Source organism: Oculina patagonica, chromosome 3 (assembly GCF_052425735.1).
Source record: "Oculina patagonica isolate OP01 chromosome 3, crgOcupat, whole genome shotgun sequence".
Taxonomy (NCBI): Eukaryota; Metazoa; Cnidaria; class Anthozoa; order Scleractinia; family Oculinidae; genus Oculina; species Oculina patagonica.
In genome coordinates, this window is record NC_135760.1 from 23,831,999 (window position 1) to 23,857,672 (window position 25,674).

The 25,674-nt window shown below is 38.6% G+C and overlaps 1 protein-coding gene and 1 long non-coding RNA gene across 2 annotated transcripts; one reads left to right on the plus strand and one right to left on the minus strand.

Moving 5' to 3' along the window:
* Nucleotides 1–7,628: 7,628 nt before the first annotated feature.
* On the minus strand, nt 7,629–9,841 carry LOC144647091 (uncharacterized). Its single transcript, XR_013569526.1, has 2 exons — nt 8,090–9,841; nt 7,629–7,904 (listed from the first exon to the last, which is right to left on the minus strand). It is a non-coding gene; the product is annotated as an uncharacterized LOC144647091 (long non-coding RNA).
* Nucleotides 9,842–11,318: 1,477 nt separating this feature from the next.
* Nucleotides 11,319–14,076, plus strand: LOC144647092 (uncharacterized). Its single transcript, XM_078506840.1, has one exon. It carries the CDS (start codon nt 11,841–11,843, stop codon nt 12,783–12,785), a length of 945 nt encoding a protein of 314 aa, XP_078362966.1. The 5' UTR covers nt 11,319–11,840; the 3' UTR covers nt 12,786–14,076.
* Nucleotides 14,077–25,674: the final 11,598 nt, after the last annotated feature.

Sequence of the window (25,674 nt, forward strand, 5' to 3'; positions counted from 1 at the left end):
TCAAGTCGACACATTAGAATAGATTCAACAATACGTTTTCTTCCGCTTCCTCGAGGATAGGATTTATTTGAGAATATTTATTATCTGTAGAGAGAATATAATATATTGGTTTGCTTTTTGATGTCAACACGACTGCTGTATAGTATTGAAATTTTTAATCAGCACAGGAATGGGATTTTTAAAAGTAGCTAAATGCTTGTTTTGTACAGTTTAAATAAAATAGAAGTTGTGAGTGTATTAGTATGTCTGTGTTTTTGGTTTGGAAATAAAGTCCCGGAAATGTTTTTGAGATCGTTCGGGATTAAAATAGCGCTTAAATCGGGTGTAGGTCTGGGTGGGGAGGGAGAGGGGGGGGGATACACTGCATAAACTAGAGGGGTATAGATGAGGTCGTGGGTTATTTCCCTGAGAAAATTTCAAATCCTTAGTATTATGTTAGGCCGCCATCTATACCTGGAGTAGGTGGCAGAAGTTTAGTCCTCTTCCCAGATTTCCAAGATGGCGGCCCTTGGATCGAACGTTACGGCCGACTTCAGCGCAAAAATAGAGGGATCTGTTTACAGTCTACTGAGTTAGCCTACTGAAAATCGGAGGGAGGCCATTTTTTTCTTTATGAGAGTTGACGGCTTATAGAGAGATCTGTAGAGCTCTACAGAATCGCTTAGTACTGCTAATCTGAGCAAACATTTCTTCAATTTCCGTGATTTTTTTAAAAAATATCGGACTGCCGGTCATTGATGTTTTGAAAACCTTGACCGGCTGCCGGTCTGTTAGCCACAGGGCATTTTTTCCTTTTCTTATGCAAATTTTTTTTATTGTTTATATATGAACACCAATGTGGTCGCCTTAGCTTCATGCATATGATTGAAGTTTAATTAGACAGAAAGGTTATTAACTTCCTTATATGACGTGTTCTTTGGAGGTGCTGCTCGCCTATCGTTGTATTTCCTGCAACTTCGCTGCTGTTTTACCACTCAGGCCGGCATTTGATTGCACATTTATATCAGACAGTTTGGATCTCGACTTGAACAGCACAATAACATCATCTGAAATGTTTCCACAAGACCTGAAGTATTTCCACTTTCGTTTCAGCCGAGTGATGACCTTGGTTTTCTTGTTAGCTTTTCCAACACAAGCAAGCAGCGGGCCAAAAAGCTGTGCCGAGGTAATAACAGCCTGGTTACATACCCCGAGGCTCAGTTCAGAGTTCTTAATCAAATTGATTGAATGTTTAAATAGAGTACCCTTACAAATTAATTCATGGAAGCCAATGCTAGGCAGTATCCTATCAAGAAACCAGACTTCCCATCTCCTCCGTCAGCCGAAGGTTTGCTTTTTCTGTCTGCGTATTTGCTGCATGAAAGCTTTAATCTGTACGTTCGGGCAATGAACTTGGACATCGATGTATCGATGAGATGTATCGGGAAAAGTTCGAAATGCAAAGGGAACTGAACAATTTAAATACTAGTTATGCAACGCTTTCGAGTGGTATACTATGGAATATCCCACGAGTCACTTGTATTTTCTCGGTGTACACACGAGCCTTTAGGCGAGTGTGTATACCAAGAAAATACAAATGACAAGTGGGATATTCCATAGTATACCACGAGAAAGTGTTGTGTAACTATTTTATACCATGCCATAGAAAAACGCTTACTAAATCTCGTCGAGAATACAATCGCAGCGCACGATGGGAAGGTTGGGTTGAATACCGTCGAATATACAATGGCTTTCCTGTATTCTGATTGGCTGTATTTTCTATGGCATGGTATAAAAGACTTTATAGAGCACGAACTCATTTCGCAGTCAAAACAAGGTAACATCACCGATTTAAAAAAGGTCACTAAAAAGTTACTGGGTCTCCTGAGTCGTTACTTTGAAGTTACATGCCTTGCTTAAGTGGTGGAGCTGTGGCTTTGAACGTTAAGAGCTATTTTTCTCACAGCGAAACCCTTAAACAGTCGCTCTTGCTGTTGAAAGACACAAAGGAGATTAGCGAGGAAATAACCAAGTATCGACGTTATCTGCTCATCGAGATGAGTAGTGAATTCTAAATCTAACGAGTTCCAAGCTCAAGTTCCAATTCACTTTTAACCTTGTCCCCAGGGTCTCTCTTTTTCATGTACCTGGGGCGGTCACGAGGATGTACCTGAGGGGGTCATGTCACGGCTGGGAACGAGGTTGCAAAATAGCAGGCGATATTGGCATGGCCAGTCATTTTGTGCAGTTGGCTATTAAGTGGCCATGGAAACCAAGGAACACACGTTCCTCAGATCCAAAGACTTTGTTGTTTCAAAGTTAAAATCAGTTGGATAACAAAATCTCTCATGAATTGTATAGTAAAGGATCCCTGTAACTGAGGGGCGGATTTTGGGGGAGGGTGCAGGCGGTGCGCACCCCTCCCCCCACCCGAGACGACCTGCGGCTTCCTACTGACAACTGGTATTCTGCAAAAATAAAGGCAGTTACGCCATTCCTTAGTGGTGCACCCCTCCAAAGAAACATCCTGGATCCGTCCCCGCTGTTTATTCTATATATTTTTATAAATATCTTGTCTCATCCTGTGCGACAAGATACCATATACTTTATTCGATATGTGAATACTTTTAAGCGTTTTCAATCGTTGCATTGGCGTACTGCTTACGCTAAAGTACTGCATACTGCTCGATGTACGGATTATTGTATTCTGTACGCTGGAAAAGTGTAAAAATCTTGCTAAGTTAAAGACATATAGATTGCAATTCTGCATTTTTTCAAATACAAACAAAACCAAAGTAGGGAATTATTCGCTATTGGAAAGTTAGGCAAGCTTATTTGAAACGGCTTTTGGCTCTTCTTAAAATTACCACAGAAATAGAAGCTTCCAACCATATGGCGTTAACACATCCAATGAAAATAATTGCACCTTTTTTGCTCTCTTCGTTGTTTATACCAAAATAGGTAGCTTTTGTATTTTATATTGCTATTGTATTATTGTTTCTTAAAATAAAATAAAAGATTACACAAAAAATTTTCTATATAAAAGAGAATTCACTGACGGCTCCAGAGTATCTAACTGCTAATTCATCCAAGTATTTTTAATGGGCTACTCAAGCTGATGAAAATTTACCCGAACATTATTCAGTTCGGCGGATAACCAGAACTGGATATATGATTTCCTGTGTTCTGATTGGCTCATTCACCGACCAAAACATTGTTCAGACCGCGAAAGGACTAAGCTCCAGTAGGACGCTGAGCAAATATGGCGTCGGTCCCCGAGTCTTCCATGAACGAATACAACAAGCTCGAATGGTATAAGTAGAATCCCGATTAACCCACGTTTTCTTGAACCTCGAGCTCCGCATAACTAAAACCAGTGGTTGTTTTCCTTTGATGTATGTTACTTGTGGATTTACGCTTCAATTTAACGCACGCTTTCTCGAATCAATTTTCGTTTCCTCTGAAGTTTGGTAACTCAAGATTCCACCGCACTGCGCTGTACTTTTCATTATAAAGGATTTTTTGCACAAGATGTTGATTTCAAGGCTGACAGTCAAAGCATCGTAAACGAAAGAAAGATGCTTCGGCCTTAATATGTCTAATGCAGCTGAATATAATTTTTCATCAGGCCATTATGACAGTTGAAACACGTTTCAAATAGAGATCCACGTCGTGCGCCCGAAATGAGAGCCTGCTCGCAGGCTAAATACAATTTAGCACAGATTTTTAGATGGGATCGTTTCTGTGTCACATTCAATGTTTCAGTGATTAATAAAAACATTTAGTCTTCGAAAATGTTCCAGGTGTAGCTGCCATAAGGCGAAATAAATTCTCGCGACCAGTAAACCACACAATAGTAAACTCTCACACGGTAAACAGTATATTTAGATTGAAGTTCAGTGTCTTTAGCGAGGTCTTTAGCGAGATATTTAGCGAGGTTTAAAATTTTCTTGGCGCTGTGGCCGCGAAAGTGGTTATCTGTATAAAACAGGCGAAAACTGCAGAAAACTGCGCTACAGCTCGTACAACACTATGACGGAAAACTAACTAAACGACGCCGTGAATTTAAATATAAAAGTAAAAACAAAAGCTAATGATGTAATAGAATTCCTAAGGGATCTGAAAGGGCGCGAAATATGTAAGATCCAACACCAGGTACATGTATGTTCAAAAGTTCTAATACTTTGTTCAGGATTATCCTGATAACAATATTCCTTGATAGTCCAGTCAACTTAGTATTACACCCAAAACAAATTGCAACAAAAATTAAACATGCCTTATTCGACTTTGCATATATTGAGGAATAACATACTTAAAGTCACCGTGAATCGGGGTATTGGAACCTCGTCTTTTTTTGCGATATTTGAACTACAATGAAAGATGAGAAATTTAATTTATGCATAAATAATGTGATTTTTACAAGTAACATTGAAGGGTCCTTATCGACAGAAATAATCAAGCTACCAAAACCAAACAACGACAAGCCAACAAATCAGTTTACAAAAAATGTAGCAGTTATTACTTATCCTATTTATTGCGTGAAATGACATTACTATTCTGCCCTTTTTGGTACCTTAGAGAACGTACTACCAGCGGCCGGATTCTAGCATAGATGCAAGTATGGTAACAACGTTCGCTAATCGGATATTTCATTAAAAAAGCTGAGTTTTCCTCAAAACTTAAAGATACTGAAAACTGATAAAGTATAATTATACCTTTTTGATGAAAGAATAAACGCTGGTCAAAAATGTTACCGTCTGATAACAGAATTGCGGCAAACACTTATGGCGGGAGTCTTGGATGAAACCCTTACCATAATCTGTCAGAAAACGAAATGCGTAAATTTGCTCCCCCAAAACCCTTTCTGCTTATTGGAAGGTGCCTATAATTACAAGAATCAACACTGATTGATCTTTGCAAAAGTCCCTCGAGTGACTGAGCCGTCACAGACGCCGGGGACACAACCCCGGCGTAACTATGGGCACGCCTCCATCTCCGCACTTAATTCTTTTGCAAAAGGATGAACAAATTCTTTCAGGAGTAGCAGAATGATTTTGGACAAAAGAAAAAGGGTTAAAACATTTGGAAAAAGTTTGGTAACAACCTGTAAATGACTTGATAAACACGAATTCAAACTTTGAATTCAAACAACAACAACAAACAACAATTTTATTCAGCCTAAATATTTACAAAAGGAAAAGACATATACAGTAGAACCCCGGTAACTCGAACTCTGAAGGGAAACGAAAAACAGTTCGAGTTAGCGGGGTTTCGGTATATGGTATTAATTAATAATTAAGGGTCTGGTGGCCTGAAATAACTGAAGAGTTTAAAAGGGTAGGCAGCCAGTGACAAGTATGGTATCACTCTATCCACTCAATATTAGCATTTGTACACAGCCACGTCAAATGCTATACAGTTTTGTACGCCAATCGTCACATTTGTTCAACCACTGCGGTGGAAAGCATTAACTCATCAACAGACACGCCTTTTTCTCACTGTTTTAAAATCCTTTTTTTTAAAAATAAAAAAATAATAAATATTTTAACAGGATTAACCCATCAGTACTTTGGAGTACTGCTATCTTAGGGGTCCTGTAAGATATTAAAATTTAAAAAGATGACTTACAAAGTTTAAAAAAAGTTTAGAAATGTTAAAAAAAACAACGGTTAAAAAAAAATAAAAACTTATGAATAAAAATTACAAATAAAAATGTTCTATAACGTTTTGTTTAAAAAGAAGTCTAGAGTTTAATTTTTTCATTTCCGACGGTAAACAATTAAAAACACTGAGGACTGGGGATGGAAACCGATGGAAGGTAATTAAAGAAAGCATGGTTCCTGTGCAGTTGAACACGAAGTCACTTAAAGCGTACTTGTTAAAAGCAAAACGGGTGCAGTGTATTAGCTTACTTTGCCCAGGTGTTGTTGTAGAAAGTTGCACTGAGGATCTGTGAGACGTGAAAGTTCGAGCTCATTTCAGCTTATGTATTTGTTAATTAAGAAATGATCCTTTCCGTAAAAGCCACTGCAACAGCGTTAGGGCGGGCGGTTTTGTCTGTTCAGAACATTTCGATAATATTGGACCTTAAATCCTAATGTAGAGTGGATATATACTAGTTATGCAACGCTTTCGAGTGGTATACTATGGAATATCCCACGAGTCACTTGTATTTTCTCGGTATACACACGAGCCTTTAGGCGAGTGTGTATACCAAGAAAATACAAGTGACAAGTGGGATATTCCATAGTATACCACGAGAAAGTGTTGTGTAACTATTTTATACCATGCCATAGAAAATACGCGTACTAAATTTCGTCGAGAATACAATCGCAGCGCACGATGGGAAGGTTGGGTTGAATACCGTCGAATATACAACGGCTTTCCTGTATTCTGATTGGCTGTATTTTCTATGGCATGGTATAAAGAGTGATACCAAACTTGTCACTGTGGTTTAAATCAATTTTGAATTCATGTTTATAAATAATTTGAAGTCATTTGCAGGTTGTTACCAAACTTTTTCCAAATTTTTTAACCCTTTTTCTTTTGTCCAAAATCATTCTGCTACTCCTGAAAGAATTTGTTCATCCTTTTGCAAAAGAATTAAGTGCGGAGATGGAGGCGTGCCCATAGTTACGCCGGGGTTGTGTCCCCGGCGTCTGTGACGGCTCAGTCACTCGAGGGACTTTTGCAAAGATCAATCAGTGTTGATTCTTGTAATTATAGGCACCTTCCAATAAGCAGAAAGGGTTTTGGGGGAGCAAATTTACGCATTTCGTTTTCTGACAGATTATGGTAAGGGTTTCATCCAAGACTCCCGCCATAAGTGTTTGCCGCAATTCTGTTATCAGACGGTAACATTTTTGACCAGCGTTTATTCTTTCATCAAAAAGGTATAATTATACTTTATCAGTTTTCAGTATCTTTAAGTTTTGAAGAAAACTCAGCTTTTTTAATGAAATATCCGATTAGCGAACGTTGTTACCATACTTGCATCTATGCTAGAATCCGGCCGCTGGTAGTACGTTCTCTAAGGTACCAAAAAGGGCAGAATAGTAATGTCATTTCACGCAATAAATAGGATAAGTAATAACTGCTACATTTTTTGTAAACTGATTTGTTGGCTTGTCGTTGTTTGGTTTTGGTAGCTTGATTATTTCTGTCGATAAGGACCCTTCAATGTTACTTGTAAAAATCACATTATTTATGCATAAATTAAATTTCTCATCTTTCATTGTAGTTCAAATATCGCAAAAAAAGACGAGGTTCCAATACCCCGATTCACGGTGACTTTTAGTATGTTATTCCTCAATATATGCAAAGTCGAATAAGGCATGTTTAATTTTTGTTGCAATTTGTTTTGGGTTGGACAACGAAATGGCTTATATTGACTGGACTATGAGGTAAAAAATGTAATTAATTGTCATTCGTTTCTAAAAATTGACTGCCACTACAGCTTTCAATTCCGGCACAGAATTCAGATTTTAACAAACCCATGTTAGGTATCTTTCTTTGCTGCTGCCTCAGACACTTCATTCACTTTCTGTTTATACTCAAAATTTTGCTGTGTTTGTATTTTGTGTGCAAGCAGGGTTGAAACGAACATTACAGTAACTTGATTATAGCATTCAACATCACTCATTCAAAAGTTATTTTATTATGTTTATTGATCATATCATAACTTCCTTTTCCTGTTACTGCTTTCTTGCCATAACCTGCAAAAAATAAGATTTAGCAAATTGTATTAGTGCAATGAGAGCAGCTCAACTCACTAATTATTCCATCCTTTTACATATACTATATATCATTGGGAAGGGAAAATGATTCTGTCAGCATTTACATGCCGTTGAACTGTGGATTTTAGCTAGATCAAGATTCCCAAACAATATTCTACCATTTCTCGCAATCTCCACAGCCACTAAAATCTTCCAATATGATGCCAAGGTCTGAATTGAAAAGATGATAGCCCCATTTGTTGAATTGTGCATTCACTGTATTGTATGGTGCTTTACCATGTGAACATTCCCCCATTATTGGACAGCAAGAGATAGTCAAATTTGGTGGAAAAGTGTGGTAACATTTATACCATGGGTGATGATACAGAGAAAACAAGATTTGTCAAAATAGCACATGTACCAGGCCAGCCCAGATTCTCCCCATACCCCAATCATGTCCACCTTAATTACCAGGTGGCTAGTTTCACTTTTTATCTTGTGTTTCATCCATAATAAAAAAATCTGTACTTGTCAGAATTCAAAGGATCCTACATGTAGGATCATAATCTAATATGGTTTTAAATTAAGGATAATATGGTGGATAGCTAAGCAGTTAAAATAGGGGAGAACAGCAATCACAGGAGCTTTGGATATACATGTAAAATTATTATAATTATCAAAGGTGCTCTCAAATTAAAATTCTTATTTTCAAGTGCCAGAAATGTTAACATGAATTTAAAATTCAGTCAATCACCCTCATCTAAACAAGTCATACAAAAGCAATAAAGTAAATACTACAAAAATACTATAAATAAAATCAAAGTTTAAATGAATTGATGTCAAATAAGTCAATGAGCCATGAGTGCATGATTCAAATAATAATAGAAGGTAAAGCCTGTTGTTGAGCCTAGTGGCTCATCAAGGCCAGAGCTTATCCTGATTTCTGTAGCATTAAGTGTCTAGGCATATTTCTACTACCCCTGGACAAGATGCTAGCCCACCACAGGGCTACCCCTGACTGTAAATTCACTAGTGCCCATTTATACATATGGGTGGGGGAGAGACTCTCCTCGCCCAAGAACACAACACAGTGCCCTGGCCGGGTTGGAAACCCGGACCGCTCAATCACTGCACCTCCCACAAATAATAAGTTATATAAGAGATGTTAACTCAAAAACGGTGTATGACATTTGCAGAATGCAGAATGCAGACTAAGAGAATATATTGTGTTACCTTTACCATTATTGAAAACTAACTGTAAACAGGCTAACCGGAGTGTATAGTAGGTTAACCAGAGTGCGTAGTTGGCTAATTGGAGTGAACTGTTCACTCAGGTTAGCCTACTACACACTCCGGTTAGCCTAAATAGCTTTTCGGTTAGCCTGTTTACGGTTAGCTTTCAATAATGGTAAAGGTAACACAATATATTCTATTAGTCTGCATTCTGCATTCTGCATTCTGCATTCTGCAAATTTCAGAAACCGGAATAAATGAGACAATTAAAGTGTTTTTCACACAAAGGTAGTTATAACCTATTGAACCACAATAATTTTGCCTGGATACAAATTTACCTTTGTGTGAAAAACACTTTAATTGTCTCATTTATTCAGACTCATTGGACTCATAAAACAGGGAACCACAGTTAATGCTACAGCCTGACCAGAATGACCAGACCCATGACAAAAAGACAAAATTGCAAACTGGATGCACAAAAAAACACCAGCTATAACTGGAGTTTCTTAATTTGTATGCAGAGCTGTTTTATTTGTGGCTGTGCTTTTATGTGATAAACAAGATGAATAAATTATTTGTATTGTTTTTAGCCAAGTATACTGATGGGGAATAAGAATAAATACAGCTTCAAATCGGGTCCACAGCATGGCATGTGTGATCGGTCAACGAGAAACACATCTGGCGAACTACATAATTGCATCTTCGAAAGCCGTGGAACAAGCGATGCAGTCATGGAACAACACGAAAATAACACCATGTAAAAGCAAATTTCATACAAATTTACGACATATTTTTTCCAAAGAGGACAAAAAATGCTACATACCTGATTTTTCCATTTATGTGTCGTCCTGTCGCGTCGAAAACAGAGCAAAAATAGCACAAAATGGTACGGTTTCGGCCTCGCAACTTGTGAAAGCTTCGCGAAACGCCATTTTCTTCTCCACGCAAATCTCTATTGTTCTATTGTATTGTGTGCAAAGCCTTGTGGGAAAAGGCCACTTTTTGGCCACAAAAAGAGCTCAGAAAAGAGAATGTATAGTGTGCCTAGCTTCGGCGGCCATATTGCCATTTCTGGTGACGTCACCAGATATCCAGTTCTGGTTATCCGCTGCACTGTTATTCACTGTATACTGTGCTGTAGTTTGTATGCTACCAGTTTTTATTTCAAATCTTTTTCCATTGCATTTCTGTTCAGGCTCTTGTATTAATAAAGTTTATTTTATTAAAAAAAAAACTGGTGAAAACTTTAAAAGGGAGGAAACCTTTCTACCGTACGTACGTAAAAAGGTTGACAAAAAGGTCATGTTTTCAATCAAACAATAACTTTGCCAGAACCCCCCCCCCCTCCTCGAGCTCGAGAGGAGGGGGTGATCATACATTTGAGCGATATGTTAGAGACTATACATCAACAAATACGCAGTAAAAGAGCCGTTAAGCCGTAGATCTAAGAGTTGCTTGGGTTATATTATATATTATTTTACACATATAAATTTTAGAGCTTATGGCGCGATAATTCACCTATGAGGTTTCAAATCAATAGTCATCGATCTCCAATTTGGAAACGAAATAAGAAAATAGGAAACGAAACTTAGCTTTGATGCTTGATGCGCGTGCCCGAAAAAGTGAAGATTCAATTCGACTCGGTTTTCCGCAAGTTTTCAAACTGACAAAACTGCTCAAATCGCGAGTTCGAAGTCCATTTCGTTTCAAGCCTCGGTTTACATTTTTACAAACATTCAGTGTTTCCATTCGTAGACGCGTCTTTTCTGCAAGGTGCTGCTCTCTTTTTTGCCCGTTACATCCGCCCCTGTTAAGACTACATGCATAGGTGTTAAATGCGAAACCTAGTTAATCAAACCTAGACGACAACAGTCACCACACGCAGAAAGTCAATATGCTGTATGTTTCCACGGGAGCGCAAATGCTTCCGTTTTCGTTTTGCAGGGTTTTGACCTTGCACTTGGTTCATTTGTCACGCTAATGAGGTTAACGTCGTCTGATAGTTTCATCAACTGATCGTAATATCCTCTCCATAACAAAACCAATGTAGGTGTAGTCTAATAAACCTCGGTACACGTGTGTGACGTGAATGAACTGTTTTTCCACGCATCTTCTACAAAGGGGTTTGCTTATAGACTAATGGACGAGTTGAAAAACAAGTTTACACATCATCGTTTTCCATAACATTATTGTTACAATTTGATAGCCTGGTTGCCCAACCCCACCCCCTCCCCTCCCTCCCCACCTGATCCTCTCCAGCACTCCCTCCCCCCCCCCCAATCCAACTGACGCTGGGTTTTATTTGAAATTTTCTTTCAAAACGTAAAGGTAGTCTGCAGAACAGGCGGTTTATTTTTTGCGGGGTTGTTGCGAGGTCGCGCTCGCCCCCACGCGACCCGCAAAATAAAAAATCGCACTTACTTCGCGCTTCGATTTGCAAAATAAACCGCCTGTTCTGCAGGATAAACGTACCCTAGCCGGTACCATAATGTGTAGAAACTGCAGAAATGAACACGCTAAGTGGTACCACAACACGATTTTCAGGTACGGAGGGTATCCCCTTTAGTACCATAAAGAGATTTCTCCCCACCGCGGGCACCGACTTTCAGTAGCAGTACAACTTGCACTTCTCGCGTGACATTACGTGACGTGACTGACAACCTTTTCGCCACACACTGATGTACACGTCTAATACAGCTACATCCCCAAACACGTGATCGACGTATAATTTACCCGACCAAGTATTTCCTGGGTATACGTGACTTTTCTCCAAGGAGCTGCTGTTGTTTCTGCCTTTCGCTAAATCCCCTGCAACTCTGATGCTGTATAAAGGCTTCGCTGATCTCCAGCATATTTACATCGGGCAATCACCGAGCATACTTTTAATAACAGCACATACAACATCCATTTAAAATGTTTTCGGAAGACCGGAAGTACTTCCGCTTTCGTTTCATCGTAGTTTTGGTCTTGGCTTTCTTGTCGCTTATTTCTCCAACACACGGAGTGAGCGTGCCGAAAGGATGCGTAGAAGTAGCCGTATATGTCGCAAAGATTGATGACTGGAATCAGCCCAACCTGCTAAATGCGACGCTCGCGAACAACTTCATCGAATGCATACAGGAAGTGTACAAGATCTATAAAGAAACTGACTGGAAGGCAGTGCAAAAAATCCTTCCGCGAGAAGTGCGAGATCTTGTCCTAAAGGTGCAAAATATGGGGGAAAGCACTTCAGCCATTGTAAAGAGAGGAGGCCCAGGTTTCGTGTCTTTATACCTCTTGTACAAGACCCTTGATATGTACGATCGGGCGATGAATCTGGGCATAGATTACAAGATGCATCGAGAAGAGTTTGAACTGTTGCAGATGGAATTTCGTTCATTCACAGAGTTCATAGACACAGAGCTGATGCCGATATGGGATCACTTAGATAGCGCCACTCTGCACATGACACGGGCAAAGCTGATTACAAAGCTTAGTCGCTTGCATGCAGCGCTCGTACAGCTCGCCCGAGTCGTTTACAAAGACATCAAGAAAGGTGAAAACGAAAGAAGGTGGTCTCTTGGTTATGGTGTGGTTTCTACTGCTGTCTGCGTGGGATCAATTTTTATTGGAAATGTTCCTGGTGGCATGGCATGCGCTGGGAGTGCTCTGAGTGGTATCAGCGTCGCTTCTCTCACCGTGACCATAAACAAGTTAGCAACACTTCTCGAGGAAATGGCGATAATGGCCCTTGAAATTAAAGAATATCGCACTCTGCTTGAGCAGAAACCAATTCCAGGAATCCGTTTTGGGATTTCCAACTTATTTCTGGTTCTTTCTGTCTTTTTATGGCTTAAAACGCAGGGACGGGACCATTAGCCCCCCTACAGGCTCCCACGCCAGTGTAATCTAAACAGTGATTAACTCTCATTACCCTTTTCTGAAATACACCATACGGGGAGGCCAGGAGAATAAAGTTCTTGATCATTTAGAATCAAATTCTCCATTTTAAGGTACATTTTATAATTTGTTTTTACGCAAGAAAAGCAAAATAAAATTGAGTTGAGTTAAAATTGGAGTTGAGTTGAAGCCAGGGAATTCTTCCTAACCAAATTATTAGGGAAAGATTAATTGGAAAAATTGTCAAAATTAACTTGTTTCGGAAATGCCATTTGGTACCCTGTTTGTATTTCTCATAGAGGCCAAAAAACGCAGGACAAGAAGTAAGCAGCATAAGAAACTTCCTAAAAGATATAGTAAGAGAATAAGTATTGCATAGAAGCGCTAAACTAGCTATGAACTAGTGGTAGCTTGGCTACAAATAGATTAATCAGTTTTTGCGAAAACCCAGTTTTATGCGCAGTGTAAATAAATTACCAAATCAGTTGTTTGCAAAAAAATAATAAAATATGTTTAGTTATAACGTAGAAACACAGTGAGAAATGTAATATTGTGTGACACAAAGCTGCTAAGAAAAAAAATTCTGAGTTTTTTTCAACTGGGGTCGAACCTATGACATTGTAGCTTGTGTAACCTAGGTAGTTGTGTTTATACTAGAAGGCGACGCTATTCAGACACCCCTTTGTTACGCATTCCCTGTCTCCCCAGGCCAGGAAAATAACATGGGCAGACGCCACTGAATGTAGAGCATTTTTTTTTTCAAAACTGTGAAGTGAACTTCACTTAGCGTTTTAGGACACTGAAATGTTTTCCCATTGTAGATCCTGCTTCTTTACCTTTTATTTTGTAATAAGCGTTTTACATTGTTCGAGAAAGACCATCGCTTAACTGGCAGGTGCAACACCTCAATCTTACGCTTTTTGCTTAATTTTGCTTCCCGTGTTTCTAGGAATTTATATAGTATGCAGCCGTATCAATTATAAATGACGGATGGTTTGCGAAAAAAAACAAAACACATTTTATAGATTTATACACACAGTTTGTTTTGTTATGTTATGTTACAAAATAAAATCTCTTGGATCAATTTGCCAGTGTTTTACGTGTGTTATCTTTTACGAATTCCACCACTTGTTTTAGCAAGTTTTGCATCTTTTCATTTCAGAGAAAAATTAGCGTAGAAACAGTTGTCATTTGACAGAGCCGAGAATTTTCGAAAGAATTCTGACCGTCTGCATTTAAAATTCAAGCACACTACTTTCCAAGAAATGCCTCTTCCTCCATGGTGAAGCTTTTCGGGGAAATGCGTGCGTGATGTAAATTAACCACCGTAAAATTCCGGTTATAAGCCCCCCCCCCCCCCGCTTATAAGCCCCCCCGGTTATAGGCCCATCTACCTGGAAACAAAAAAATACATCCGATTCCGATTATAAGCCCCCCTCTGTCGGATGAGAGTACTGAAAAGGGCTAAATGTTGCTTTACTATACGTTTTAAACTAAAAAACGCATTTCGATCAACACTCCCGTGGCCTGTTTCGTAACGTTTTTTTTTCCGCTTATAAGCCCTCCCGGAATTCAAAGATAGCCTAGTGTTTATGATTTTTTCATTATCTTAATTACCACAAAACAAGAAGCGCGCGTGACGTGAATGTACTGTCACCACTTTCATTTTCGATATTTTATCAACCGAAGGGGATTTTCCCTCGGCCTCCTACGTAGCCCTATAGGGGAAAAGATTGCATGACGAGCCAAAACGATGAGGAGGCGAGGTTTTGCACAGGTCAGCTTTCAATTTTCGTTTCCAGTAACTTAAGATATGAGTAGTCAAACATTCTTCGCGTTTTGTTTTCAAACTACTGTAATTTAAAACTTTTATGCTTCATTTCAATTTATAGCCTGGTGAAGATCAGCCTCAAATATTCTGATAACCTCTTTAGTATTCATGTACACATCAGCTACAACAAAATGACATGATCGACCCAATTTTTTATTACATACAAAGAGCTGCTGTTCAGTTTTGTTGCCGATCGTTTAATCTCCAGCATTTCGTCTGCTGTTTGAAGCTTCTCTGATTTCCAGTATATTACATACGTCAGACACTCGCCGATCAAAATACAGTGCACATAACATCCACTAATCTGAAATGTTTCCGCAAGACCAGAAATACCTTCGCTTCAGCCGAGTGATGGCTTTGATTTTCTTGTTAACTTCTCCAACACAAGCAAGCAGCGGGCCAACAAGCTGTGCTGAGGTATTGGTGGTTTGGATGGCCGCTACCGACCCAGTTACCCTAGTTCAAGATCCAAAGTTCGTGGGCAACGTCGTTGACTGTTTAAGCCAAATAAAGGACACTGAATTACTAAAATTAGACAAATTTCAAGGTACTTTACTGCTCGATGTTGTCAAGATGAGAGGTCTAGTTGAGGGGTCTAAGTCTAGCTTTTTTTTTTGTTTTCTTTTTAATAATAATTTTTATTAATATCACGTTACAATGCATTATAATACTAACAGGCAAGTTTCACAAAAAAGGGAAAAAAAGAAAAAAAATACGAACCATGGCTCGACCAAACTCGCCTGATATGCTACCGAAGCGTACCAAAAAGGTACGATTAGGTATAATGATCATCTGAAATGTTTCCACAAGACCGGAAGTACTTCCGCTTTCGCTTCAGCCGAGTGATGGCCTTGATTTTCTTGTTAACTTCTCCAACAAAAGCAAGCAGCGTACCAAAAAGCTGTGCTGAGGTACTAACGGCCTGGATTAAGACCACTGACTTTATGACCCTAGTTCAAGATCCTAAGTTCGTGGGCAAATTCGCTGACTGTTTCAACCAAATAAAGGGATAAGCTGGTACTGCGCTAGACAAACTCCAAGGCATCATCCAACAGCTACCTGAGCTGCTTGAAAAAGCGCTGCCTGTTGCTAAGAAAGGTGGACTGGTCCTCTTGTCTGTGTACGTACTTAATAGGAGCTTCGAACTGTTCAACCGGGCTATGAACTTAGAGAAAGACTACAAGGGGTATCGGGAAGAGTTTGAAGCGTTAAAAGAAGAAATGAAACCCTTCATAGACTTTATAGCCACAGAACTTATCCCATAGTGGGAAAAAGGTAACACTGCAAACTTACAGAGGGTCACTGACAAGTTGCTGCAAAGGTTGAGTCGCTTCTCCACAGTACTCCGAGAGTTAATTCAAGGCATTCAAAGAGACACCAAAACAGCTGGAAGCGACATTCGGTGGTCCGTCTTCTACAGTGTCATCGGAGCTACCGGCCTGTGGGGCCTCGATAGCAACTGAAAATGTTCTGGTATTCGTTGTTGCATGCGGCGCTGGTATTGGAACTATTGCGTCCACTTTTAGAACCTATGTTTTCAACAGCGATACCCTGACAAAGTTGGACATATTAGCAATGGAAACGACGACGATGCGCAAAGAGATAACGAGGTATCGTACACAACTCGATCTTGCCAACTTGAGAGATGAATTCTCAGGGGTGTTTATCAACAGAAAATTTCTTTTACTGGTTTGCATACTGACATTTCTGTTAGTACTAGTGTGTTTTTGTATATTGATTTATGTAATTAAATTCCGAAAACCGAAAACTTAGCCCGTAGGGAGGATTTAATAAAGTATTAATTTTATATCCCTTACTCCAAAAAATATTTTGTGAGTTATCCGTTATTCCCTAAAAACCTTAAATGGTGATCATTTCCTTGGGGAAAATTTGATGAAATCCCTTTTATCATATAAACAGCTTCCATAATACAACGGATTTTTACGAGTATTGCCGGCAATCCTAATTAATTAATATTTAATTAAGTAGCCGGAATTTTAGAATTTCAGTATTTAGTCAGCAAAGAAATTCTCCTTACTCTTCTTTGCTATTTTTTGTACATTTGGTTAAGAGAAATTAGTTATTAATCAATGTTTAAAATTGCGGTTTAAAGGAGAAGTTCACTCCAGAATAGCCATTTATTTTTTTTACGCCAATAAAAAGTTTATACAAAGATGTTATTCGCCAAAATTTCAGCCTTCAACGTGCGCTATAACCCTACGAAATCTTTCCCAAAACTCGACAACTGAACGCCGCCATCTTGGAGCTTTTAATGTATGCGTGACGTCAAAGAGTTCAGCCTGAAGTTTGGCGGGAAAATTTTAATAGTCAAAACTCCATGTGTTTTGTATTTCTTGGAGCTCTGTTTGAGCAAAATGGAGATGCACAAACAGACATTTTGACAAACAAAAGCCACTACGAAGAAACAAGGAGTTTCGAGTATTTAAATTTTCTCGCCAATCTTCAGGCTGAGCTCTTTGACGTCACGCATACATTACCAGCTCCAAGATGGCGGCGTTCAGTTGTCATGTTTTGGGAAAGATTTCGTAGGGTTATAGCTCACGTTGGAGGCTGAAATTTTGGTGAATAACATATCTTTATGAAAACATTTTATTGGCGTAAAGAAAATAAATGGCCATTCTGGAGTGAACTTCTCCTTTAATAGCACATTTGCACGATGTCGTCATTTGACTACAAATACCAGAATTCATTTCGCTTTTCCTTTGTTATTCAAATTTTGAATTCCCAGTGGGGTTTGAAAAACAATTGCTCTAATTAGAATGACAAAAAGACAAAGCGGAGGATTCTGGTAGTTGTAGTCAAGTGACGCCATCATGCAAATCGCCTATACTGCACTGAGTGTCCGCCTTACATTATTGCGTGACGTAAAAGTAACACGACATTGAGTCGCGTAAGCAAAATTAAAGTTCCGCCAAATCATGCAAATCATAGTTGTATCGCCCTTTGGTTATTGTTAAAATAAGCTACAGTTTCAAGAGTTTTGAATAAACTGTAGCAAAAATTCAAATCTTAAGTTGTTTCATGTAATCGTATTTATTTTAAGCACTTGCTTTGACGGTTTAGTATGATTTTCCAAAGGGAGAGCTCAAGTCGACAGATTAGACTCATTAGACTCTTTTTATTTTATAAGAATCTAGTTTATAAGAATATCGAGGCTGAAATTTGCGATTTTTTAAGAATATCTTAAGAATAAACCCGAGGCTGAGATTTTGAAAAGAATATAATTTTGAGTTGAAAATTTGTAAATACAATACAATTTAAAAAATATATTTTTAGTTGAAACAAAATCAGGTGTTTTCATTTCCTTCATTCTCTGTGAGGAATGCTTTGTTAAAAGCCAAACAACCAAGTGTTATCTGACGCGACATCTTGATCTTGCTGGCTGCAATGAAGAGCGATGGAACACGTGCACAATGTAACACGATACAGATCTGGACACCAAACACTTGTAATTGATACCCCAATACATGCTAAAACGGAAATGTCAAACGGTATTTTCTAAGAATGTTCATAAGAATATTTTCAGCCTAAAATCGGCAGAAAAATAAGAATATTCAGCCTGGGTCGGAAAAACTTTATTCTTATAAAAAAAAAAGAGTGTAGAATAGATTCAACAATACCGTTTTCTTCCGGATAGGATTTATTTGAGAATATTTATTATCTGTAGGGAGAATATAATATATTGGTTTGCTTTTTGATGTCAACACGACTGCTGTATAGTATTGAAATTTTTAATCAGCACAGGAATGGGATTTTTAAAAGCAGCTAAATGCTTGTTTTGTACAGGTTAAATAAAATAGAAGTTGTGAGTGTACTAGTGTGTCTGTGTTTTCGGTTTATTTTGGAAATGAAGCCCGGAATTGGTTTTGAGATCGTTCGGGATTAAAATAGCGCTTAAGGTGGCTCGCGGGTATTTATGAGGCTGACAGTTCCCTTTTTTAAGCGCGTTTTAAAACGGGAAAACGTGAAGCGATTGCTTAGAATTTTGAGAATCTGGAAAAATAATGTTTAAATTATATAGAATGATAAATTTTACGGCAATCAAACACGATTTGTTTAAGTTATGAGCGATTTTCGGAAGCCTTCGTTTTTAATAAAATGCGATTATTTTTAAAATGCCACGGTGAATTTTTTTGCAATTACTCCAAAATGCTGCCAAATTAAAACAGTTGAAGTTTACTCACAACAACTTACAGGAAAATCTACTCCGTAGATTTCCTGAACGAGCGACATCTTTATTTTGCCTTTGAAAACTGTTGTGTTATGCGTCTGACTTGACCGTCGCATAAATGTGATTCTTATAATAACCCAGCACCAGCCAGTTTTGAGGCCGTCAGGGAATACATGTGGAGGAACGGTAATTGTCATTTTAGTAGTAACTATTTCAGGCTGTTATTTCCAAGTGGCAGAAGATCATGCGGAATTTGGAAGTAACACCTCTCTTTGAACAACAACAAAATAATTTCATTCGAAATGCGAGGTTTACAAAGCGATTAGAACTTGGAAAGCAAATGTATCTGATTTTGCGAACAAAATTCTTCAAACCGTATGAACGAAATACGCTGAAACTCGGCTCAAAACTTTGCAATATCCTGTTCTAGCTGCAGCTTTAAAAAATGCAAAACAAATCGACAAATTTTTCGCAATTTGAAATAACGTCATTTGTTTGATATTTTCAAAAATTCGGCTGAAAACCATCCATCTTTATTGACTGCTAACATTTGATGTATATACACGATCTTTTTAACTTTTACACACAAGATTAAGGCGACCTCAGCCTCAAAACTGGCAGGTGCTGGGTTATTATAAGTATCACATTTCACATTTATGCGACGGTCAAGTCAGACGCATAACACAACAGTTTTCAAAGGCAAAATAAAGATGTCGCTCGTTCAGGAAATCTACGGAGTGGATTTTCCTGTAAGTTGTTGTGAGTAAACTTCAACTGTTTGGCAGCGTTTTGGAGTAATTGCAAAAAAATTCACCGTGGCATTTTAAAAATAATCGCATTTTATTAAAAACGAAGGCTTCCGAAAATCGCTCATAACTTAAACAAATCGCGTTTGATCGCTATAAAACTTATCATTTTATATAATTTAAGGATTTTTCTTTCAGATTCTCAAAAATCTAAGCAATCGCGTCAGGTTTTCCCGTCTTAAAACGCGCTTAAAAAAGGGAACTGTCAGCCTCATAAATACCCGCGGGCCACCTTAAATCGGGTGTAGGAGGGTGGGGAGGGAGGGGAACACTGCATAAACTATGGGGGTATAGATGGGGTCGTAGGGTTATTTCCCTGAGAAAATTTCAAATCCTTCTTCTGATCAGTTAATTTAGTTTTATGTTAGGCCGCCATCTATACCTGGAGTAGCTTTGTCCCCTTCCTAGATTTCCAAGATGGCGGCCCTTGGACCGAACGTTACGGCCGACGGGATTCAGCGCAGAAAATAGAAGGATCTGTTTACAGTCTAGTTACGTTAGCCTAATGAAAATCGGAGGGAGGCCATTGTTTTCTTTATGTGAGTTGGCGGCTGTATACAGCCTATGGTATAACACTGAGATCTATAGAGCTCTTCAGAATTGCTTTATAGTACAACTACTGCTTATAACTGAGTATAGTATAGATTGGATACATTTCTTCAATTTCCTTGATTTTTTTCAAAAAATATCGGACTGCCAGTGATTGATGTTTTGAATACCTTTACCGGCTACCGGTCATTTAGCCGCGGGGCATTTTTTTTTCCTTTTCTTATGCAAACATTTTCTATTGCAGATGAACACCAACGTTATGCATATCATGTGATTCATGTTTAATTAGACCTAGGGTGTATTCCTGACGTGTTCTTTAATTCGGAGCTGCTGCTCGCCTATTGTTATATTTCCTGCAACTTTGCTGCTGTTTTACCGCTCAAGCCTGTGATTGCACGTTTATATCAGACTCTTGAAGATCTCGACTTGAAGAGCACAATAACATCCATCTGAAATGTTTCCACAAGACCGGAAATACTTCTACTTTCGCTTCAGCCGAGTGATGGCCTTGATTTTCTTGTTAACTTCTCCAACACAAGCAATCAGCGGATCAAATAGCTGTGCTGAGGTAGTGACGTCCTGGAAGGCTACCGACCCACCAACCCTAGTTCAAGATTCAACGTTCATAGGCAACTTCGCCAAATGCATCGACGTAATAAAGGAAATTGGCACTAGATCAGACAAACTTCAAGGCATCATCCAAAAGATACCCGAGCTGATAGAAAAAGCAGCGCCTTATGCCAAGAAGGAAGGAGGATTGGTTCTCTTGTCTGCGTACGTAGTTTACAAGAGCTTCGATCTGTATAACCGGGCAATGAACTTGGAGAAAGACTACATGATGTATCGGAAAGAGTTTGAAGCGTTAAAAGAAGAAATGAAACCTTACAAAGACTACATAGCCAAGGACCTTATCCCACAGTGGGAAAAAGGTAACACTGCAAACTTGCAAAAGGTCACTGACCAGCTGCTGGAAAGAATGAGTCGCTACTCTACAGTACTCGGAGAGTTGATTCAAGCCATTCACAGGGACGCCAAGGAAGCTGCAAGCAATAATTTGTGGTCCGCCTTTTACTGTGTTGTCGCAGCTGCCGCCTGTGGGGGCTCCGTATATGTTAGAAATGCTCAGGTAATCGTTGTTGCTTGTGGTGCTGGTATTATAACCATTGCTTCCAATGTTATAAGCTACATTAAAAATAGCGACACCCTTATAAAGTTGGACATGTTAAAGAAGGATGGGACGACGATGCGCGCAGAGATCATGAAGTATCGTTCACAACTCGATATCGCCAAGATGAGAGGTGAACTCATGTAGTCTATTAGTCTATTTAGTCTATTTAGTCTATTCACTTTAATCATGGTCGACATAAAAATTATTTCTTTCGAGCATTGGCGGCCAATTAAATTTTACGAGCATAATTGATCTACGACTGCTTTGAGGTTTTAGATGTATCATGCATTTTGCGCCAATAAGGCAAAATATATTGTACTGAATAAGAGGGTCTGCATGGATGGAGTGCTGAAATCTCAATGATCAGTTAAAATTTCGGCGATTTCTCAGCTATCAGTAAAAATTTCATCCCATTTCTCAGCTATCACTGAGTTAAACCCCATTCAGACCCTCAAGTAAACCACTGCAAGAGTCGTTTTCGTTTACATATGTGAGAGTTTCAGAATTATATTTTATGCGGAGCGTGTTGAAATGAAAGAGTTCCAGAAACACAACTTACGGCAATGTAATAAGATTTCGCCTCACCATACAATTTTCATAATTTCGATTGCATCGAAAATGGCGGAGGCCGACTAGGGTCCTTTAAAGTATAAATTTCCACTTAATTGTATTCGATTAATGCAGCATCTTTCAGCAGTGTGTGTGTGTGTATGTTGCGCGCCCAGTGAACCAGGGTAAAATACGTTTGGTGATGTCAAGTCTGAAAGAGAAGATCTTTCTTTGAAGTTAAATTTTGAAATTTGTTAACACAGTTCATAGTGTGTTTCAACTTTGTTAGAAATACAGTAAGAAAAAGGAATGATAAAAGTAGAGCAAACTTCTCAAGAATAATATTTTCCAAGTTTGGCAATTTAGGATTTCAAATTGTTGCTGTACATGTCCTTGTTAGATAAAAAAGGTTATGAGAGAAGATAACATTGTTTGCTCGTTTTACGCTAACTAAATGAGTGTCACATGTTGCTTACTGATTTAACTTATGATATAATTTACACAAATTTGTTTCGTTTTACAATTACAAAGATTCACAATTATGTCCAATAATGCATGCAACACAGCAGAACAAATAAGAATTTCAAGAGCTATTTGTTTTTTCCATAAGACATCATGTTTGACAGAATTTGTTTCAATATTAAAATTGAGGCCAAAAAAACACTTTGTGATGTCCATAAAGAAGGCAATCAAATTCACTGACAAGCACTTTTGGGCATACCTCTTGTTTTACTGTGTCCTAGTGCTAGGTGTCCGCCTATCATTCCCGCCAAGAGGGTTAGACTTGAATAACAAAAAATACGTGGCTTTTGGATGACTCGAGTGGCCACCAATGTATTTCATAAAATTGTTTGGCATCACTAGTTCTTATTTCTATTTAAAATAAGCTTTAGCATACTGCAAATAAAGACCTGAGAAAAATACAAAGGTTTTGATTGTCTAGTTACTGTAAGCTTATAGTATTACTGTAGTATACACCTAATTGCAATAACGTTGTCATAAAAAAAGTAAAAAGGTAAATAGGAATTAATAAGCGTAGTTTCATAACTGGCAGCATTTACAGAAAACTCACGAGTTTTTATCTGCACACTTTGAGTCCACTTTTTTATCTTTTATACTGTAACAAGATTAATTGATTTATTCGTATTTTGAGGCATTTTGAGGCCATTTGTAAGAATAAATTCCATGCACGCGCTTAATTAATTCCTATTTGCCTTTTTCCTTTTTCCTTTTTTCTATGACAACCTTATTTCAATTAAGTGTATGCTCAGGTTTATGCCTCATTTACAACAAAGCTTATAATTAACAGTTCTGCAATATGGTGTAAAAATTGTGCACTTTGGGTAAAAGCACCAAATTTGGCATGGTGATAGTTTTTAAGTTGCCGAACAATATTAGCTATGGAACACAGTCAGGGGGGTGGGGGGTGTGATGTTGTACTTAGAGGGTGGGTTTGGGAGATTTTTAAAGAAATTACTGTAATTCAAGAAAAATGTGTACAATTAAACCGAATTTGCCATACGTGACAGTATTTACTTGCTATTTAAGTTGCTGAACAACATTAGCTATGGACCCCAGTCAGGGGGGGATTTTGTACTTGGGGGGTGGGGTGGGACGGGTGATTTTTAAATACATTACTGTAATTCAAAAAAGGGTGTACAATTCAGCCGAATTTTCCATACGTACTAGTTCTTACTAACTATTTAAGTTGTTGAACAATATAAGGATTAACCTCAGCAAGGGGGTGTACTTAGGGGGGTGGGGTAGTTGCAATCTTCAAAAAAACTGCTTCAAATTTACGGAAAAGGTGAAAAGTTGAGCCGCATTTGCCATATTGGCATAATGTCCTAAGAAAAGCAATAAAGTTGAGCAATTATTTCAATAAAATCGAGCCGCATTTGCCATATTGGCATAATGTCCTAAGAAAAGCAATCTGACTCCATTTAGATTTTCTTCACAAAAAGGGAGGCTCATCCTACACGCAGGGAGGAGGGGGTAGGGGGTAGGCCATACCTGTTTTGATCTTGTAAACGTCAGCGAGCTTAATCCTCTCCCTCAAAATCCCCACCGCATTTACAAAGCGCAGTGCAGGACATACCAGCTTTCAAACATTTACATCGTCCTTTGTAACCTAACTCAGGTTTGCACCCACATTTCACCAGCTCCTGGCATACTGTTGATGCTTCAGGCAATGTGGTTCACTGAAGCTTCCATACATCTGACTCGGATTGTGCCCATCCCCGTTCACTAAGAGAAGGTAGTTCAGGATTACGTACCATACACTGTCTCCAGCAATGACCAGCTTGGTAGGCCACTCTCTTGGTGTGTTGTACTAATGCATCAGCAGTAGGGGGAATGTTCTCTTGGGTTCTTCCCTTCTGAGCAAAAAGAACTTTCCTGGCATCACAAATCTTTCCAGCACAGGCATAGCATTTAGAACATCCTGCATGCTAGGCATTCTGCTAAGGGCCGTGAAAGCTGTAGTGGCTTCTCCACAGGACATCCATGTGGCCCACGCGGTGCTCTTCCCTCGTCTGATCACAGCCTGTGAATGCGTGGAAAACGTGTAACACTTGAGATTTTTCATCTCCAAGAGCCTTGACGATGTCATGTATTACAATATATCTATATTGCTTTCCAACTCCAGGAAAGGGAAGTCTGTTTTCATTACGTCCGCATAAATTAAAAAACAAAGGAAGTGGTATTTCGAAAAGAAAGATGTCCCCTCGATCAAATTTCTCTTGATAATAACGTACCTCTTTCGAAAAATTACAAATTACTGTCGCTAAGTGTGCACAAGCATTACAAATTAGACAGTTCTTTCCCTTAATAACTGAACCTCAGTAATGTGTTTAGGGGTACAGCCTAACACATAAAGTTCGAGAAATCGGGGATTAACTGCCTAATTAATCATCTGGCATCAGTTCTAGTAAAATAATTAAGTAGTAATACAATTCAAAAATATTAAGAATTTTAAAAAGAACTCTTTGGTAAACATATGCATTTCATTCATTCATATCTAAGTAGAGTATTTCATTATAATAGAATATTTGTATTGAGTATTTATTTTCTAGTCCATTTACTTTCTATAGTCAACATTGAAATTCTCCTTACTCTTCCTTGCTGCTTTTTTGCCTTGAATTAAGAGAGATTAGTAATTAATCACTGCTACTGCACTGAGTGTTCACCTTTATTAGGTGACGTAAAAGTAACGCGATGTCTAAATACGAAAGCAAAACTAAGGCTGTGTTCACACTTGGTGTCTGGGCACGGTGCCCCAGTACGGTTTTTCGCTGGACACTAATGTGAACATACTAGTTTTCAAGTGCCCACGCCATACTTCGGGCACGGTGCCCGTGCCTGGGTACAAGGTCGAGACCATGTACTCGGGCACCTAATGGTACTTGGGTACTTTGGTTTTCTGTGTGTGAACATGATGCTATTTTTCGCCGATGCTCAGGCACCAGTGCTTGGGCACTTGCAAAATTATATATTAAATTTGAACAATACTATTTGAGTTATATTGCCGTTTGGTTATTGTTAAAATGAGTTACTTTGTCAAGAGTTTTGAGTTAACTTACTGTACCAAAAAATCAAAGTTGAAGTTATTACATGTAGTCGTAATCCTTTTTGAGCTCTTGCTTTGACTTGCTTTGAGTTTATGTATGATTTTCCAAGGGGAAAACTCAAGTCGACAAAATAAAATAAATAGTCAACAATAAATTCGATGTTTCTTGCCGTTTTCGTGAGGGTAGGAATTATTTAATAATATA